Source organism: Anomaloglossus baeobatrachus, chromosome 7 (assembly GCF_048569485.1).
Source record: "Anomaloglossus baeobatrachus isolate aAnoBae1 chromosome 7, aAnoBae1.hap1, whole genome shotgun sequence".
In the NCBI taxonomy this organism is placed as follows: Eukaryota; Metazoa; Chordata; class Amphibia; order Anura; family Aromobatidae; genus Anomaloglossus; species Anomaloglossus baeobatrachus.
In genome coordinates, this window is record NC_134359.1 from 258673352 (window position 1) to 258694775 (window position 21424).

General features: G+C 49.8%; 1 protein-coding gene across 1 annotated transcript in view; it reads left to right on the top strand.

The window, feature by feature from the left end:
- The window catches only part of DNAAF5 (dynein axonemal assembly factor 5), a 134169-nt gene that overhangs the window by 107636 nt on the left and 5109 nt on the right, over positions 1–21424 (top strand). Inside the window, exons 8-10 of the mRNA XM_075319758.1 lie at positions 3755–3902; positions 7573–7723; positions 13684–13840. Coding sequence (XP_075175873.1) covers positions 3755–3902; positions 7573–7723; positions 13684–13840 — 456 coding nt within the window. The remainder of the gene's footprint in view (positions 1–3754; positions 3903–7572; positions 7724–13683; positions 13841–21424) is intronic.

Sequence of the window (21424 nt, forward strand, 5' to 3'; positions counted from 1 at the left end):
CTTCCTGACACCCCGGTTGTGGGGGAACCCTGCACCGAGATCTTACCTGGGAGCACTTCCGCTCCTGGACCGGCCCCAATCTCACCTGCCTGTTCCCCCCCTGCAGCAACAGAACCCCGCTGTGAAATCTCTGGGGACCCCACATTTGCTGTGGTAGCCCCCACCCCACACACTGGTCCTCCCCCTGCAGCACCCTGCTCTCTGCTTATCCCTGCAGAGGGCAGCAGATCCCAGCTCACAGGCTGGTTACTTGTAGAGGCATTGTCACACCTTTCTCTGACCCCCTCCCCTGTCACAGCTGCAGCTGTGTGTGTGTCTATGGTGTCTGTGCAAGCAGAAATATCAGAGTTCACTCCCTCCTCCCTTACATCATTCATAGATAACACATTAACATTGTCAGGAGTCATGTCAGCACTGGCTGAAGGTTCAGCCTTTGGGGCGGGGCCAAACTGGGAGGTTATTTGCCCCAAATCTGTCCCAAGTAGCACGTTTGCAGGGATCCGATCAGTTACCCCCACCTCCCTCACCCCTCGCCCTGCGCCCCAGTCCACATAAATGTCAGCAACAGGCAGCGCCGGGTCAATGCCTCCAATCCCGGAGACAGCGAGGGTTTTTCCAGGGATCAAGTCTTGGGGGGACACCATCTCAGGCCGCACCAGAGTCACCTCCGAGGCGCTGTCTCGCAGTCCTATGGTCACAGACTGGCCGACGGTGACAGGTTGGAAGCTGTCCAGGGACCTACCACCACCCCCACCCACACAATACACCTTGGGCGGCCCTTGGGACGGGGACGGAGCCGGGGCCTTGGGACGCTGAGGGCACATGGCCTTGAAGTGTCCAGGTAGGTTGCACTGGTGGCACCGTCTTGGTTCTGCCACGGGCCTGGAGAGGGGAGTTGAGGGGGACACCCCCTGCAGTCTAGGGGCAGGTGGGGCAGTCGCAGAGTTCATCTTACCCCCTCTCCAGGTGCTGCTGGTGGCTGCTCTCCTGGCTTCAGGAGCCCGATTGTTGGTGTAGTCATCTGCCAGGGCAGCTGTAGCCGTGGATCCCTTTGGCTTCTGGTCTCGGATGAACTGGCGGAGATCCTCAGGGCAGTTCCACAAGAGTTGCTCCGTGATGAACAAGTCCAGGATCTCCGGTCCGGTGGAAAGCTGCAGGCCTTGGGTCCAGTGGTCGGCAGCTCGGGCAAGTGCCCGCCTGTGGTCAGCCCAGGAGTCCTTTGGTCCCTTCTGTAGGCTCCGGAACTTCTTGCGGTAGGACTCCGGGGTGAGGTTGTACTGTTGGATCAGGGCCCGCTTGATGGTGTCGTAGCCCTGATCTGCCTCAGCAGGCAAGTCCCCAAGGATATCCAGGGCCTTACCCCTTAAACGGGGGGTCAGGTATTTGGCCCACTGGTCCTTGTTCAGATGGTGCTGCAAGCAAGTCCGCTCAAAAGCAGTCAAGAAAGAGTCCAAGTCTCCATCCTTCTCCAGCACTGGGAAGTCCTCAACACGGACCTTTGGAAGTTTGGTGTCTGGAAGGTCACGGGTGGCTGATGAGGGCCGGAGCTGAGCTAGCTGCAGCTGGTAGTCACGCTCTGCCTGGCGCTCTTCACGCGCTGCCTGCCGCTCTGCCCTGCGCTCTGCCATGAGTATCTCGTAGGTATCCCGGTCTCCAGCCTGGAGAAGGGCCATAGCCATTTGAAGAAGGCTATCCGAGCCTCCCAGGCTCGGTGGAATGGCACGTGGTGATCTGCGGCCCGCTGCGGAGCCTGGTGCTTCACTGTCCACTGCAGAGCGGAGGGCTGGCATCTGGCTCGTTGAGGAACCTTGGGCGAGCTCCTCCTCATCTTGTCCAGCAGTGCAAGGTTGTGCGATGTCCTCTGCAGAGCTGTTCTCTGGCGTCGGGCTCCTGGAGGACTCGTGGACAACCTCCTCATCGTCTCTGGCCTGAGCATCGGCCATTCCTTTGGCTTTGCTCCTGGTGCTCTCAGCCATTCTTGCAGACTTTTGGTCACTGACACAGAACTGACACCTGATGCCTCCACACACCTTACAGTATCTGCACTCTGACACTCTAGTGTTGAGCTAGTCTGAAGACCCCAGCAGCCACAGCTGCTGCAGGCAGTCTTTAGTGTCTGGGAGTATGGGTCTCACACTCACACACACTATTATCTCGATCCCACCGCTATGCCACCAATATGTCACAAACCACCGGGGGGGGTCACTCCGAAATCCCCCGCAGTCTACCAGTACGTCACAATCGGGGGGTAACAAGTGGGGGTCACCCCTCCTTTATACCTCCCGACCGACAGACAGAGCACGTGATGCGCTCTCTAGCGCCCCTCTTATAGTCAGGCCAATTATGGAATTGCCCGACGATAAGCAAGGAGGCCGCTATACTACTTATGCCGATTATTGAAGGGTCCCCGGTGAGAGTAAGGTATATATTCCCCCGACCTCCGCGGGCGGAATATATAATATCTTCCCGAATCTCACTGGCCTCCCCACAATAATCCTTGGCACAACTCGCTGCCACCAACCGCTTCACGGTAACTATTAGCCGAACACACAGACGTGGGATTCAAGATCGAGATAACAGAACAGCCCAAGATTAATTATATAATTTAATCGCCTAAAGCACACTAGAAACTACAATATATACAATAGGGAATCTACAGAATATACAGTTATGTCAGAGTACAGTTACAGATAAAGCATGGGTTACAAACAGGTATACAATTACATCAGTTACCTTGTGTGTCTGGCCACAGGGGGGCGCTGTAGACCAGGTTTCTAGGATTCTTCCTCACAGGTCTTTCCCAACCAGGCCCCCGAGCAGAAGAACGCTGGAAAATGGCCGAAGTAGGGTTATCAACCTGGGCAGATCCAGGTCCCCTCCTACCTTAGTGACCTCACAGGGAAGCACTGCCACTCCCCCTGCATGGATCAGAATTATCCAGCAAAGGGGATTTTGGCTATAACTTTGCCTGGGAGCGTCGTAGGCAGACGCCAATGCTCTCATTGTGACAGTTATGAATTTAGCTACAGAACGAGGGGACTCATGACCTGTCTGCCAGTTCCCCATTGGCTGATATCACGCCTGGGGCATTTCCCAATGTCCTGTTCCCATAAAAAGGGGGTGCCGGCATCGTCCACATGCGGAGACACCATTTTTATGGTTGCCATATTTATCGGAAATATGGCTTGCGAGATATGAACCATTTTTTACTGGAGTCGTTCTGTCTGGCTATTTCCATAGCCTTGCTAACTAGCTAGCAGCCCCCACTACAGGGTGACGGCAGGGAGTCATCCTGTGTCCATTGTCCCTAAGCCACCTAATTTCCATATCACAGGACATGGCCATGGATTTGTTGCTAAACCAGTTGTGTGAAGGGAAGGGGGTAGTGACACCAGGAGAGGGCTTCCTGACATGACTTGAATGTCATGATTTATCGTCATATCTCCGGATTTACCTCACACCTACATCTTGGAAACTAAAATAACTAAACACTAAATAGCTATTTCTGCCAGTATTCACCACTCGGACAGCTCTGCATGGGAGTTGTATACATTGCTAACCTCCCCGTAGTGGTAAAGAAAAAAAAATCCAAGTCATTTTGGAGTCTTCTCATACAATGCAGTATGCAGAGAGCGACCCCTAGTGGTAATGTAAAAAAATAATTAAATCGATAACAAAATGTGCATAAAAAGTGAAATAAACATGTTTGTAAAGAAATCGGACTGTAACACTGACGCTCCTCTGCATTTTTTAGGTCCTGTGATTGGAGAACATCTCGATCTCTTGATGCCGGTTTTGAAGTCCTGCCTTCAACCAGACAAAGAGCCGCAGACGCGACTGAAGCTCTTCACCATGTTGTCCAAACTCCTGCTGAAAGCCAGGGAGACCGTCAACTCCAAAGGGTTTGTTCCCAATCCTTGTCTCCATATAAAACAATAAGCGCTCTCATTCATAAGGATTTAGGCTCTTGTCATACAAAGTTTCAGAGACAGGAATGCTTGAAAGGCGTATTGTTCCGTTCGAGTCCTACACAGAAATGTTACTTAATTAACTTACTAAAGAAAAACAATGCACAAGCGTGCCACTTCAACTCCGTGGGAGAGGACGGGCGCGCAAAGTTGCCTTCCAAACTTGAGACTCGCGTACAGTATACGGACTAAAGCATCTGTCACCTCTCCTGACCCGTCTGCTGTCGTAAATAATGGAGTTCCTGCAAATAAAGACTCACAATATATTCCTAGATCTTTGTGTTACACTATCCCTCTGTTACTCCTCCTGGAAAAATCTGAATAAATTGTCCTGACTTTTCTTCTGGGTTGTTTTTTTTTTTTTTTTAAAGATAGATCCTGGCACCATTGATTAGACATTGTGTGTATGGACATGCCTTATTGACAAGGGAGTGCCATTTCCGATTTGTCAATATGTTCTTATTTTTCCAGGAGGAATAACAGAGGAACATCACGGCATAGTTCTAATTAATGATGCTCTTGAGTTCTAATTTTTACAGAAAATACAAGTATTTACTAAATGATTTGTCAGGAAATCTGTAGGAACCTCTTACATGATATGTAGCGGTCACGCTCGGTACAGGTGAGTACCAAGTGAAAGGGAAGGGAAACCCTATGTCTAGGGAAAGGGAAGATAGTGACCCCTGACCGAGCCTACTGCTGGTCCCTAGGGTCCCTCACCACCCTAGATAAGTTATCTGACCCTAGGTATCCCTAGTGCGGAGTCATAAATAGGGAACAAGTGGGATGAGCTCTTCATCAACCCCTCTAAACACCTATAGAAGACACAAGGTGGGCACACAGGGGGAATAGCATGACCTACTTATCCTTAGATGACTCAGGTAGACGTTCAGCACAGTTTTCAGCAACGATACCACAGAGGAGTACAAGCCACCTACTTGCAACTTCAGCTTGAAGGAACTGAAAATATCACCAGCACCAGTCCTACGAAGGAAGGGGTATTTAAACACCAAGGGAATACTGATGTTCAGCAGCAGGGCGGAAGTAGAGATCCTGCTGGGTGCAAAAGGGAGAGAGATGAATCCAGTAGGAAAGCTAACTATACCAATGTATACTGACAACAGGAACAATGGAAAGTCAGGGAGCATATTGAGCAACCAAACACTGTGACCTTCTATGGCCAGAAACCACATGACTGTCACTTGTGACAGTAACATATACTATGTTTAGATTTGTGTTAGCTGTGTCCTGAATCTACACTTTAAAGTTTAACTCCAGATTATTTTTTCTGGCATTAAGATAAAAACTTCAGAATCCCTTTTTATAGCTTTTGTTGTCGGACAGGACCCTTTCTGGCGTAACCTCATTCCCCACGATAGGGTCAAACTGATTTTAGTGCACAGTCCAGTGTAATATCCATTAATCGTCCTGATTTCTCCTGCTCTGTATCTTGTCATCCACTCTTTTTCAGAATTCTGACAGCACTATAGGTGCAGGAACTTCATTTTCCTCACTTACCAGCATGCCATTATTGCATGGTTTGTCTGCCTGGAGCTGGAAGCCTGTTTCTCCGCTAGGTCTATGCAGTTATACAGACAGGAGAGCAGGAGCAGAGAGGCGATGACCCTCGCCATGTGCGGTTATCCGTCTAGTCCTCTTTGCTGCTAGAAGACGGACTACACTCGACAACAGGTGGTTGACAGCAGGATGGAAGGGGGGCATCTGGTGGCACTTTGGAGGGGGTTTTTTTGGCTGAAAACATAATTTGGTTGAAAAAATTATTTTGCTGTGATATTGACCTGAAATGAAGCGTCAGATTCTGTCATAGGACCTAAAGATGGGGTGGATGAGAATCATTACCCGATCCTCTTGTTCTCCAGGACATAAGCCGCTGCCAGATGATTTTGGCAGCGACCCTTTAATAGAGGATAGCTGATCTTTAGGGTAAGTCTGGAGAAATAGCGATCTAATGCTTATCAAAATGCCCTAAAGCGACATTTGGCCCCAGATGTCAGAACATTACCGGTAATCTAAAACTAACAAGTGGAAGCAATAATGAAAAAATGGCATCTTTATTAGACCATAATCAAAAAACAACTGCGAACCCTGGGTATATCGAGTAATATGTGGGTCTACACGGACATCAAAGAGGAAGGGCAAGTCAGCCAAATGGGTGGTGAACAATCAAACAAGGAGATCGTCTCCCAAATGTTAGCATAGTAATATATGTACGTTAAGTGCAAAAAGCAGGTGACAGCCAGGCACTATTAAAGGGAACCTGTCACCAGATTTGGTGACTATAAGCTGCGGCTACCACCAGTGGGCTCTTATATACAGCATTCTAACCTATAAGAGCCCAGGCCGCTGTGTAGAACGTAAAAATGACTTTATAATACTCACCTAAACGGTCGGTGCGGTGCAGATGGGTCAGATGAGTGTTTCCGTTCTCCGGGTGCGGCGCTTTCTCTTTCGGCCATCTTTGTCCTCCTTCTTCTGAAGCAGGGGTCCATGACGCGTCCTTCGTCATCCACACTAGCTGGCATTGAGGTCCTGCGCAGGCGCACTTTGATCTGCTCTGAGCAGGGCGTCAAAGTATTATAGTGCACATGAGCAGGACCGCAATGCCGGCCAGTGTGGATGACGAAGGACGCGTCATGGACCCCTGCTTCAAAAGAAGGAGGACAAAGATGAGGCACCGGAGAACGGAGACACCCATCTGACCCATCTGCACCACACCGACCGTTTAGGTGAGTATTATAAAGTGATTTTTACGTTCTACACAGCGGCCTGCGCTCTTATATAAATCATGTTAGAATGCTGTATATAAGAGCGCACTGGTGGTGGCCGCAGCTTATAGGCACTAAATCTGGAGACGGGTTCCTTTTAAAATCCTGCATATAAATACAATAAGCCAGGAAAAGGGCTACTGAAGAAAAAAAAGTAACGCCGCTCCAAAAAAGTGTACAGGATAGTACAGACAATGCACAAAAAAGGACAGCAGACGTGTTCACTCCGCGCTGCTGCTGAAGACTTTCCCAGGAAGATCTAGGACAGAACAGTGGAGATAATTGGATTTTATCAACGCGTTTCAAAGCCATTACAAGCTTCTTCTTCAGGAGAGGAACCACAATGGTTCCTCTCCTGAAGAAGAAGCTTGTAATGGCTTTGAAACGCATTGATAAAAACCACTTATGTCCACTGTTCTGTCCTGGATCTTCCTGGGAAAGTCTTCAGCAGCAGCGCGGAGTGAACACGTCTGCTGTCCTTTTTTCTTTTATAGCACTTGTAGACAGTATCAATGTATGGGCACTAACGGTGGGCATCGGTGCTCTATTGGTCACACTACAGTGTTTTTTGCTTTTTTTTTTTTTTTTTAAATCTGCAATTCTTTGTGTTATGGTGCCCCCTACTGGACACTGACATAAACTGAAGAATGAAGCATCCTACACATATCAAATGTGAAGGAATCCTCCAGATAGACCCATAACTACATGTATAAATGTCTTATGATTGTGCCATTGATAACTTTTTTTCTTTTTAAGTTGAAAGAGGGTGACTGTCCCTTTTTTTAAATGTGTGTATGTGATGTCTTTTCCCCTCTCAGACAATTCCCTCTTTACTCTGAAGCGCTCATTCGGGAGATTCTGGTTCCTAACCTGAAGTGGCACGCCGGGAGGACGGCAGGAGCGATCCGGACCGTAGCCGTGTCCTGCCTCTGGGTTCTGCTGCAGAGTGAGGTTCTGTCACATGCAGAGGTAGTGTACATTGTGGGATTTCTGATAGCACCGTAGACATAAAATATACCCTTGTATCACTGCTGATCACCCATTACAGCGCTCCCTATACACAGTATATACCGCATGTAATATTTGATACGACCTTATACGCTGAAGCTAAAAATGTAACTGTAGAACATCTAAAGCTCAAAAAGAAGGAAATCTGTTGCTTAAACACATCACTTTTATCCAATCTGCCTCCCCGGATGGGCCTTACTTATCACTAAGCAGTGAGGACCCTCCAGATTTAGACCTTGTGTGGATATAAACTGTGTTAAAGTGATATATACAACAATCAAACAACCACCACATCTAGAAAATAGAATTTTTTGCTGCAAATATGGTTTTATTATAATCTGGACCAAAAATAGAAATTTGGCCAACGTTTCGACCAGTTAATGGTCTTTTTCAGGGACATCTGTGTAGATAATGACCAGGTGTATAGGTAAAATATACCATACGTTACCTATACACTCAGCAAGTACCTACATATACAGTACAGATCAAAGGTTTGGACACACCTTCTCATTCAAATAGTTTTCTTTATTTTCATAACTCTGAAAGTTGTAGATTCACATTGAAGGCATCAAAACTATGAATTAACACATGTAGAATGAAATACTTAACAGAAAAGTGTGAAACAACTGAAAATATGTCTTTTATTCTAGATTCTTCAAAGTAGCCACCTTGTGCTTTGATTACTACTTTGCACACTCTTGGCATTCTCATGATGAGCTTCAAGAGGTAGTCACCAGAAATGGTCTTCCAACAGTCTTGGAGTTCCCAGAGATGCTTAGCACTTGTTGGCCCTTTTGCCTTCACTCTGCGGTCCAGCTCACCCCAAACCATCTTGATTGGGTTCAGGTCTGGTGACTGTGGAGGCCAGGTCATCTGGCGTAGCACCCCATCACTCTCCTTCTTAGTCACATAGCCCTTACACAGCCTGGAGGTGTGTTTGGGGTCATTGTCCTGTTGAAAAATAAATGATGGTCCAACTAAACGCAAACCGGATGGAATAGCATGCCGCTGCAAGATGCTGTGGTAGCCATGCTGGTTCAGTATGACTTCAATTTTGAATAAACCCACAACAGTGTCACCAGCAAAGCACCCCCACACCATCACACCTCCTCCTCTATGCTTCATGGTGGGAACCAGCCATGTAGAGTCCATCCATTCACCTTTTCTGCGTCGCACAAACACACGGTGGTTGGATCCAAAGATCTCAAATTTGGACTCCTCAGACCAAAGCACAGATTTCCACTGATCTAATGTCCATTCCTTGTGTTCTTTAGCCCAAACACGTCTCTTCTGCTTGTTGCCTGTTTTTAGCAGTGTTTTCCTTAGCAGCTATTTTACCATGAAGTCCTGCTGCACAAAGTCTCCTCTTAACAGTTGTTCTAGAGATGTGTCTGCTGCTAGAACTCTGTGTGGCATTGACCTGGTCTCTAATCTGAGCTGCTGTTAACCTGCGATTTCTGAGGCTGGTGACTCGAATAAACTTATCCTCTGCAGCAGAGGTGACTCTTGGTCTTCCTTTCCTGGGGCAGTCCTCATGTGAGCCAGTTTCTTTGTAGCATTTGATGGTTTTTGCCACTGTACTTGGGGACACTTTCAAAGTTTTCCCAATTTTTTGGACTGACTGACCTTCATTTCTTAAAGTAATGATGGCCACTCGTTTTTCTTTACTTAGCTGCTTTTTTCTTGCCATAGTACAAATTTTAACAGTCTATTCAGTAGGACTATCAGCTGTGTATCCACCAGACTTCTGCACAACACAACTGATGGTCCTAACCCCATTTATAAGGCAAGAAATCCCACTTATTAAACCTGACAGAGCACACCTGTGAAGTGAAAACCATTTCCGGTGACTACCTCTTGAAGGTCATCAAGAGAATGCCAAGAGTGTGCAAAGCAGTAATCAAAGCAAACGGTGGCTACTTTGAAGAACCTAGAATATAAGACATATTTTCAGTTGTTTCACACTTTTTTGTTAAGTATTTCATTCCACATGTGTTAATTCATAGTTTTGATGCCTTCAATGTGAATCTACAATTTTCAGAGTCCTGAAAATAAAGAAAACTATTTGAATGAGGAGGTGTGTCCAAACTTTTGGTCAGTACTGTATGTCCCTGAGAAAGACCATAAACTAGTCGAAATGTTGGACAAATTTCTATTTTCGATTTTGGTGCCGGAATATAGTAAAACATATTTGCAACAAGAATTGTTGGTGCTTGGGGTTCTTCCTACTATATACAGAGATCAGTTGTAACCTTTCAATCACCCACCCAGTAACTTTTAGGCACGTCTTGTGCCAAGATTGCCCTGCCTCATCGAAGCATGTTCTCCACAAGACCTCTGAAGGCGAGCAGTGTCAAAGAGTACCCGGAACTCTTTTGACATGTTCCTCAAATCATTCCAGTGTCACAGACACATTACCCTGCTGAAAAAGAGTACTGCCACGAGAGTCTACATGCCAGAAAAAAAGTGTCCGATCACCTTGTAGGTGTACGGTCATGGTTCTAGATCCACAGCTCAGACACTTTGGCATGGTAAAGACCTCTGAAGGCGAGCGGTGGTGGCTTTACCACTACAGCAGGAGATCAGCTAAGTTCTGGGTCTCGCTCAGTGTGACCAAGTGGACCCAGCTTTTGTTTGTTTCATTTTTTTTTTTTTTTTAAGAACGTCCCCCATATATTTGATTGAACGGAGATCTGGGAATTTGGAGGATAGGTCGGTACCTTGAACCCTTAGACATTTTCCTCAAATCATTCCAGTATAGCAGACGACACATTACCCTGCTGAAAGAGGGCACTGCCATTAGAGTCTACATGCAAGAAAATAACATAGTGTCAGCTCACCTCGTAGGTTTAGGTCCTGATTCCAGATCCACAGCTCGGACGCCTTGGCATGGTAGAAACTTCACAGAACAATAAGAATCTAGCCGTGGAATCTTTTTTTTGTTTGGCACTGCCATTCGGGAATACATCTGCAATGAAGGGGGATTCGTCTACACTGTCCAGGTAGGTGATACATGTCACATCCACATGGATACCAGGCCAAGGTTTTCCAGCAGAGCATCACACTGCCTCCACTGGTTTGTCTCCTTCCCTTCATACTCCCCAGTATTGTCTCTTCCTCAGGTAAGTGATACAGCATGCAAAAGAAAACCTAGTTTGTCGGACTGGACACCTTCATAATCCATTTCTGATCTTCATTTGTCCATTGAGGGAGCTTTCAGTATTGGACTGTGGTCCCACATGGGCGCTCTGGTCTGCAGTTACGCTGTATTCTGACATCTTTTCTGTTATAGGTAGATGTCACTTTTTCAGTAATTTATGCTACAGTAACTTTTCTGTGGGATCAGACCAGACTGTCTATCCTTCACCACACGTGCGCGTCACCAGATGGGCAGTCTTCACTACATGTGCACGTAACCAGACTGGCAGTCTTCACCACACGTGCGCGTCACCAGACTGTCTATCCTTCACCACACGTGCACGTCACCAGACTGTCTATCCTTCACCACACGTGCGCGTCACCAGACTGTCTATCCTTCACCACACGTGCGCGTCACCAGACTGTCTATCCTTCACCACACGTGCGCGTCACCAGACTGTCTATCCTTCACCACACGTGCACGTCACCAGACTGTCTATCCTTCACCACACGTGCACGTAACCAGACTGTCTATCCTTCACCACACGTGCACGTCACCAGACTGTCTATCCTTCACCACACGTGCGCGTCACCAGACTGTCTATCCTTCACCACACGTGCGCGTCACCAGACTGTCTATCCTTCACCACACGTGCATGTCACCAGACTGTCTATCCTTCACCACACGTGCGCGTCACCAGACTGTCTATCCTTCACCACACGTGCGCGTCACCAGACTGTCTATCTTTCACAACACGTGCGCGTCACCAGAGGGGCAGTCTTCACCACACGTGCACGTCACCAGAGGGGCAGTCTTCACCACACGTGCGCGTCACCAGAGGGGCAGCCTTCACCACACGTGCGCGTCACCAGAGGGGCAGCCTTCACCACACGTGCGCGTCACCAGAGGGGCAGCCTTCACCACACGTGCGCGTCACCAGAGGGGCAGCCTTCACCACACGTGCGCGTCATCAGAGGGGCAGCCTTCACCACACGTGCGCGTCACCAGACGGGCAGTCTTCACCACACGTGCGCGTCACCAGAGGGGCAGTCTTCACCACACGTGCGCGTCACCAGAGGGGCAGCCTTCACCACACGTGCGCGTCACCAGAGGGGCAGCCTTCACCACACGTGCGCGTCACCAGAGGGGCAGCCTTCACCACACGTGCGCGTCACCAGAGGGGCAGCCTTCACCACACATGTACATCAGTAGGCCTTCCACTTTTATCACCTTGTTTCTGGGTCATCCTTTAGTAGCTACTAACCACCGCATACCGGGATCATCCTGCAACACCTGCCATTATGGAGATGCCATCAAAGTCACACAGATCCTTGTTCCCCCATTTTCTTTGATTCTTTAAACATTCACATCCATTACTGCCTTATATATCCCCCTACCAAACCTATAACAAGATCATCCGCTATTTGATTTATCGGTCAGTCGTTTTCATGGTGCAACTGATCCATGTATGTCAAAACATTTATATGGATGTGTAGCACCCGTGGGGCAGGGGTTGAATACTCGTCGCTGGGCCGGTGAGGTCGAGTCTGGGATGTCACGGGTGGCCCTGTCTGGCTTCGTGATCCCTAGGTGTACACCAAAAGGGAATGGAGAAGGATGGTGGGATGATGAGGATGGAGGAGTGTATAGTAGTTGTCTCGTAATGCCACCTGTGGTATGCGGCCAGGGATTAGCTGCCGCTGCGGTCGTAGTCCTCTGAGGCGGATGGGGTCACAGCTATGATAGTTCAGCTTCCTGCAGGTGAAGCTAGGCCCCAGGGAGGATGATGGAGGTAGTAGTGGCTGTTGGTGCTGAACCGCAGGGCGACGGCAATAATGAGCTGACACAATAGCTGCGGTTCAAGGGCTTTATTCACTGTGGTTGGGTTGCCCGGTGGTTCCGGTACCCGCTGTGATGGGCTCCAGTCGATCTCGGGTAGGTTAGAGGTAGCCACCGGTGTTTGAAAGTGTCCTTTCTAAAGGGATTCCCCTTTGGAAGTGAGGAACCTGGGCTGAGCTTCCCGCTCCAAGTCTCAGGCCCCGTGAAGAAATAAGGAAGAACGTGGTGTCATGTTGCCAGAACTGAAGTCCCGACTTGACTGAAGCTTGTGTAAAGGTTGCTCCTACTTCTACCCTAAGTGGTGCCCGCCTCCAAGGTGGTTGTCCTAGTGACCAGGAAAGTCCCATGCCTCGTGATGGCCACCCCCAGCCTACCCTATAGTCCAGTCCCCAGTGAGAAGGCACCTAAGCTGTATGTAAGGTGAAATGTGGTAACACCGGTCATTAACCTGCTATTTACCAGAGAGGAATACTGCACCTTAAGTGAGGTGCAGTACCCTGTGGCGACTGAAGCCTCAGGGGCACCACAGATGTGATTTATTGGTTTTCTTTTACCAAAAGAGTATGATTTATGAGGGACTAACTGTGGGGACCCCACCCAACTAGTCAAGCTGCAGCTCCATAGATTTTTCCTTGACCTCCCGTTCATTGCAATCCTTTCTGGCTCAGGATCAGTTCTGCACATTATATCATTATGGATGCAATAATAAGACATATAGTATACCCTCAGGAAATAAAGTGTGAGCTCTCTGCTCCTGCTGCTGGTAAAGATGCAATCAAATGCATTTTTGTTTCCTTACATATATATAGTTATGTTACTTTGTGAGGCTTCATAAATGACGCAGGTCTCCAGCCAAGGTAGTACATTGCAGTAAATCACAAAGCCCACTTGTTTTGCTGACAGGCTGGAATTATTGGCGCCCCCTCCCTCCTATCAATTGCAGATTCTCCAGGTACAAGACGTTCTGATGCCCCAGGTTCTCGCTACTCTGGAAGAAGATTCAAAGACGAGCCGCCTGGTGTCATGTCGTATTATCAAGTGTCTCCTGGGAATCTGCGGACCGCACTCGGATCCAGATAAACTGAATCAGATTTATCCCGGTATATATTGTCTGTCTGTTTTTTATGGTGTGTAAGAAGGCAGCTGTTTATTCCCACATACTGTGTATTATAAAATACCGTATTTTTCGGATAAGACGCACTTCTGCTCCCAAAAATTTGGGAGGAATATGAGGGGTGCGTCTTAAAATCTGAATATAGCTTACTGGGGGAGGTCTGTCTGTGCAGCTCTGCGTGCGGGCAGCCGGGTGCGTGTGTTGCTGCGTGCCGGCGGACGACTGCCTCTCTGTCCCAGCTGCCTCTCTGTGCGGGCGGGCGGCTGTGCGGACTGTGGTGGCTGTGCGGTGAGTGTCCCAGTCTGTCCGCGGTCCCAGTTTCAAATAATGGCGCCAGGAGTCAGCGCGTGTGCAGATGAAGCTCTTGGATGAGCTCCATTGGCACACACGCCGCTCTGCTGCTGCAAATGTGTTCTGTAATGTGACAAGTTCAGTTCTGCTGTACTGTTAGATGTAATCACTCACAGCTCTGCAGTGAGATCGGGAAAGCAGACAGCTGCTGATTAGTGTTGAGCGGACCCGGACCGGCAAAATCCGGATCCGCACGGTTTGAGCGGCAAATCAGAGTCTGACCCGGACGCGGGATTCTGGGTGCACGATCCGGATTTGTCAATTTTTAATTTTTTTTTTTTTTCCGCTCGCTCTCTCCTCCCGGATTCCGCTCCCCTTTGACATATATGGGCCCGGATTCCGGATCGGATCCAGACTGCTTTGTCAACCCGCCGCTGATCCGCCGGACCCGGATTATTTCCACTCCGCTCAACTCTACTGCTGATGTGTTTGTAAGGAGAAAAAACTCTGAATTGTTGTACTGTTATATTTCTTTATCGTTCCTTATGGGAGACCCAAACCATGGGTGTATAGCTACTGCCTCCGGAGCACACACAAAGTACTACACTCAAACGTGTAGCTGCTCCCTCCGGCTATATACACACCCTGGATGACAATCTACCCAGTTCATTGCTTTGTGTTCCAGGAGGTCACACACACACTTGCATTCTCTGATATTTTTCATTTTTATTTTTAAAGATTTGGAAGAAAAGCGGGTCCAGTCTGGACTCCCGGCATGTCCCTTCACGCCCCACTCTGCGGGGTGCTGTTAAGGTTGATTTTAATAAGGCTGGAGGCTTCACATGCCGAGCTCCTTCGCATCCTCTGTCGAGGCTCTGTTTGAAGTGGGAGCCATCACGGTCCTCTCTGCTTGCAGGAGGCCGGCTTCATCCGCAGCCCTGTCTGGTCCCTGCTGGAAGGAGCGTTTACCCCCCTCTCCAGGGACATGGCCCTGCGTCTCAAGAGCTAAGTATTGAGACGTTTTTCAGGGGTCCCGGGTACTTTTATTTGGGGGACAGTATGTTTTGTAACTTTACTGTGAATTTCGGCCGGTTCTGGGAGTTTCCTCTGAGAACCGCGCCGAAGGTGCCTGCTGCTCGGCCGCGTTTTGAAATCTAGGCCCCGGCTTCAGTTTGGGCCTAGTTTCGTTTTCGGCTTCCCTGCATGTTTTGCATACGGCGCCGCCCACCGCCCGGCCAGCAGAGGGGAGGACTCTCCTCTCTGGAGAGATGTGCCCTCCCCTGTACCTCGTCCTGTATCTCTCTGCCCTCCGTTTTTCCCGCTCCTGGGCTTATACACGCCCCCCCTCCTCCTCCCAGCGCCATTTTCTCAGCGTTCTTACACTGGACGGCGCTGGGAGCTGCAGCTGTTGCTGTTTTGTGAAAGCTGTCGCTTCACTGGGACTTGGAGCTGTGGAATCCGGAGGGCACACAGAGAGTGGTGTGGTAAGCCACAACCTCTGGTTGTGGGCTTTTTATATACACTTTCAGGCATTCTACAGGAGTGTTTATTGCTGCAGAGTCCCCCCATCAGCAGCATGTCTGTCACCCGGAGCATGGCTGCAAACATGTATGCTTTTTGCACTGCATGTAAGCGCATTCTGCCAGAGCCGAGCACATTCCCACATTGTGATGCCTGTGCTAATATGGTTGTGTCTCAGCCTAGAGCCTCCTCAGGGGTCCCTCTGGCTGCTCCGGCCCAGGTGGCTGAGCCCCCGGCTTGGGTAGCATCTTTTTCACAAGCTATTTCCCAGTCTTTTGCCGACTCCATGGGGCAGCTGTCCCGGACACTGCTGTCCATGCATCAGCCCCCCCCTCAGAGTGTCTCTGCTGCTCAGAGCTCTGCGGAGCCCTCAGAGCATGTTCTAGGTCCCAGTCCCCCTAAACGGAGACGTAGGGACCCTTCTCCTCCCTCGTCCCACGGCTCTGATTCACGTGCCGACGTGCAGGGCGAGGGGGATTCGTTTACTGTGGGCTCAGACGCTACTTCTATGTACCCCATTGATTTGTCTGAGGGTGATGCGGATGTTAGTGACTTGATTGCGTCCATTAACTCCGTTCTGAACCTCAACCCACCAGAGTCAGACGAACAAACCTCTCTGGTAGAGGTACACCAGTTTACCTCACCTAAGAAAGCTAAAAGTATGTTTTTTAACCACTCCAGCTTTCAGACCACTGTTAACAAGCCCAGGGCCTGTCCTGACAAACGCTTTCTGAAGCGTAGTTCAGATGACAGTTTTCCTTTTCCACCAGAGGTGGTTAAGGAATGGGCCCAGTCCCCAAAGGTAGACCCTCCGGTGTCCAGAATCTCAGCCCGCACAGTCGTAGCTGTGGCTGATGGCACTTCTCTTAAAAATCCCACTGACCGCCAGGTTGACCTTCTGGCCAAGTCTGTATATGAGGCGGCAGGAGCCTCGTTCTCCCCGTCTTTTGCGGCAGTGTGGGCTCTTAAGGCAGTCTCTGCCTCTCTGGCGGAGATGCATTCACTCACCAGAGACTCTATTCCTGAGATGGATGCCTTAACTTCTCAAGCTTCGGCTTTTGCATCCTACGCCATGTCTGCCATCCTGGAGGCTTCTCACCGCACGGCGGTGGCCTCCGCTAACTCCCTCGCGATCCGCAGGATCTTGTGGCTTCGAGAGTGGAAAGCAGACTCTTCCTCTAAGAAGTACCTTGCGAGTCTCCCTTTTGCTGGGTCCCGGCTGTTTGGAGAACAGCTGGATGACATAATTAAGGAAGCTACTGGTGGGAAGAGTACTTCCTTGCCGCAAACTAAGGTCAGGAAACCGGTCCAGAGCAGGAACCAATCGAATTTTCGTTCCATTCGTTCCTCTAACTGGTCAGCCTCTAAGCCCTCGACCTCGTCCACTACCGCAGCCAAGGATCGTAAACCCAACTGGCGCGCAAAGCCGCGTCCTCAAAAGGCCGGAGGAGCCGCTGCCACTAAGGCAGCCTCCTCTTGACTATCTGGCTACGCCAGCAACGTCCTTGGTCGGTGGCAGGCTCTCCCACTTTGGCGACGTGTGGTTTCAACACGTCTCCGATCAGTGGGTGCGGGATATCATCTCCCACGGCTACAGGATAGAATTTTCTTCCAGCCCGCCAAACAGATTTTTTCTGTCCACCCCCCCCTGCTCCAAAGCCGCCGCCTTCTCTCAGGCCGTGGCATCCCTGCAGGCCAACGGTGTAATTGTTCCGGTTCCCGTCCGGGAACGGTTCAGCGGTTTCTACTCAAACCTCTTTCTAGTCCCCAAAAAGGACGGTTCCTTCCGGCCCATCCTGGATCTCAAGCTTCTCAACAAGCACGTTCAGGTGCGGCACTTTCGCATGGAATCTCTGAGATCGGTCATTGCCTCAATGACCCAAGGAGATTTTCTAGCATCCATCGACATCAGAGATGCCTATCTGCATGTTCCTATTGCGGTTTCGCACCAGCGTTGGCTACGCTTTGCAATAGGAGAGGAACATTTCCAATTCGTGGCTCTCCCCTTCAGCTTAGCCACGGCCCCTCGAGTATTCACCAAGGTCATGGCAGCAGTAGTTGCGGTCCTGCACCTCCAGGGGTTGGCAATAATTCCTTACCTGGACGACCTTCTAGTCAAGGCCTCATCCAGTGCAGACTGCCAGCGGAGTGTCTCGCTCACTCTCGCCACGCTAGTCCAGTTCGGGTGGCTTGTCAATTTGCCTAAGTCCACTCTGATTCCAACCCAGAAACTCGAGTACCTAGGGATGCAATTCGAGACTCTGCCGGCACTTGTGAAGCTGCCCTTAGTCAAACAGCAGTCTCTTCGTCTGGCGGTACGCTCTCTGCTGAGGCACCGCCGTCATTCCATCAGACACCTCATGCGGGTGCTGGGTCAGATGGTGGCGTCAATGGAAGCGGTTCCCTTTGCCCAGTTCCATCTGCGTCCCCTGCAGCTGGACATCCTCCGCTGTTGGGACAAGCGGATCTCTTCCTTGCACAGGCTGGTGGCTCTGTCGCCACAGACCAGGAGCTCTCTTCAGTGGTGGCTTCGGCCCCTCTCTCTGTCACAGGGACGCTCCTTCCTGACTCCGTCCTGGGTAATCCTCACCACGGATGCCAGTCTCTCCGGTTGGGGAGCAGTATTTCTCCATCACCGAGCACAGGGCACTTGGACTTCGTCCGAATCAGCCCTCTCAATCAATGTGCTGGAGATCAGAGCTGTGTTTCTAGCTCTCCTAGCCTTTCACCACCTGTTGGTGGGCAAGCACATCCGAGTCCAGTCAGACAACGCGACAGCGGTTGCCTACATCAATCACCAGGGCGGGACTCACAGCCGTCTGGCGATGCTGGAGGTTCAACGAATCCTCCAGTGGACGGAGGACTCGAAGTCCACCATATCTGCAGTCCACATCCCAGGCGTGGAAAACTGGGAGGCCGATTATCTCAGCCGTCAAACCGTAGACGGCGGCGAGTGGGCTCTGCATCCGGCAGTGTTCAAATCACTCTGCCGCAAGTGGGACACTCCAGAGGTAGATCTAATGGCATCCCGGCACAACAACAAGGTTCCGGTTTACGTGGCTCGCTCCCACGATCCTCAAGCCTTCGCAGCAGACGCACTGGTTCAAGATTGGTCTCAGTTCCGTCTGGCCTATGTGTTTCCCCCTCTAGCGCTCTTGCCCAGGGTTCTGCGCAAGATCAGAATGGAGGGCCGTCGAGTCATGCTCATTGCTCCGGACTGGCCCAGGCGAGCGTGGTACCCAGACCTGCTCCGTCTGTCCGTAGAGGTGCCGTGGCGTCTCCCGGACCGCCCAGACCTTCTCTCTCAAGGTCCGTTCTTCCGCCAGAATTCTGCGGCTCTCAGATTGACGGCGTGGCTCTTGAGTCCTGGATCCTGACGGCTTCAGGCATTCCCTCTGAGGTCATCTCCACCATGACTCAGGCTCGGAAGTCTTCCTCGGCCAGGATTTACCACAGGACTTGGAAAATTTTCCTGTCCTGGTGTCGTTCGTCCGGCCATGCCCCTTGGCCGTTCTCCTTGCCGACCATCCTGTCTTTTCTACAGTCCGGTCTACAGCTAGGACTGTCCCTCAATTCCCTCAAGGGACAGGTGTCGGCTCTGTCGGTCTTGTTCCAGCGGCGTATCGCCCGACTGGCTCAGGTGCGCACCTTCATGCAGGGCGCATCTCACATCATTCCTCCTTACCGGCGGCCCTTGGATCCCTGGGACCTTAATCTGGTCCTCACGGCCTTACAGAAACCCCCCTTTGAGCCTCTCAGGGAAGTTCCCTTGTCTAGACTTTCACAGAAAGTTGTTTTTCTAGTAGCCATAACTTCTCTCAGGAGAGTTTCGGATTTGGCTGCGCTCTCTTCAGAATCCCCCTTTTTGGTGTTTCACCAAGACAAGGTGGTTCTTCGTCCGACTCCGGACTTTCTCCCTAAGGTGGTGTCTCCTTTCCACCTTAACCAGGACATTTCATTACCTTCTCTTTGTCCGGCCCCGGTGCATCGCTTTGAGAAGGCGTTGCACTCCTTGGATTTGGTGCGGGCGCTCCGAATCTATGTGTCACGCACCGCTGTTTTTAGGCGGTGCACATCTCTTTTTGTGCTAACCACTGGTCAGCGCAAGGGTCTCGCTGCTTCTAAACCGACTCTAGCTCGTTGGATCAGGTCGGCTATCTCCGATGCCTACCAGCGTTCTCAGGTGCCTCCCCCGCCGGGGATTAAGGCGCACTCGACCAGAGCTGTCAGTGCCTCCTGGGCTTTCAGGCACCAGGCTACGGCTCAGCAGGTTTGTCAGGCTGCCACATGGTCCAGTCTGCACACTTTCTCGAAGCACTACCAGGTGCATGCTCATGCTTCGGCAGATGCGAGCTTGGGCAGATGCATTCTTCAGGCGGCTGTCGCCCATTTGTGAAGTTAGGTTTTCCTACTTCTCAGTTTGGTTTATTTCCCGCCCATGGACTGCTTTGGAACGTCCCATGGTTTGGGTCTCCCATAAGGAACGAGAAAGAAAAAGAGAATTTTGTTTACTTACCGTAAATTCTTTTTCTTATAGTTCCGACATGGGAGACCCAGCACCCTCCCTGTTGCCTGTTGGCAGTTTTTTGTTCCGTGTGTTTCACCGGCTGTTGTTAGTAGACAGAGTTCTGGTCTTTCCGAGTTTACTCTTTCTCTACTTATGGGTGGATGTCCTCCTTCAGCTTTTGCACTGAACTGGGTAGATTGTCATCCAGGGGGTGTATATAGCCGGAGGGAGGAGCTACACGTTTGAGTGTAGTACTTTGTGTGTCCTCCGGAGGCAGTAGCTATACACCCATGGTTTGGGTCTCCCATGTCGGAACTATAAGAAAAAGAATTTACGGTAAGTAAACAAAATTCTCTTTTTACACAAATATAAAACACCAAAGCAATGTTGTCAGTTCACCTCCTCTGGGTCTCTGGTGTCCTAGTAGCAGCCTGGACTCCGGCAAACGTAAGAAAGACAAGCAAGAAAGTAGATCCAGCGCTTGTAAGGAACCAGCTTGAAGTAGTTCATATAAAATATCCAAATTTATTTAGAAAAGTAACAATAAATATACAGGACAGTCATGACTACCCCCTTGTAGGACTAGATGGTCAGTGGGGACATAATTACACACAGCTCTGCAGTTAGATCAGGAGGGCAGACTCTCAGTCATTACATGTCTCACACTGGTGACTCCTCCTTCATTTATAATAAACTCTGGAGGCAGATTCGCATGCTGGTCAGTGTTCGGCTCATAGATCTTAACAGCTCATTTACATATTAAGAAAAATGTGGATTTCTCTGGAATAAGACATCGGATCACAGATATCAAGGTATCATTTTATCCAACTTTCTAAGACCTAGATCCCCATATAGACGGCTCATGAGGGTTCATCCCACTAACAGATTCCCTTTAACACTACTGAGTAGATCTTGGAAATCCAGTTCCAACATCCCCATATATATGCTACAATAAGCGAAACATACCTAAGGATACTCTGTTTTATTCTGCTACTTTAGCTAATGAGTTACATCTGATGGGTTTTCAATATTCAGCCCTGGGATATGAAGGCCAGTCCCTATCGAGCCCCCGCCTCCCATTTTGCTCTTGATGGGAGTCTTCAGGAAGAGATGTTATAATTATTATTATGTATTATTATAGCGCCATCAATTCCATGGCGCTTGACATGTGAAAGGGGTATACATAATAGGGACAAGTACAATAATCATAAACAATACAAGACACAGGCAGTACAGTAGGATAGAGGTCCC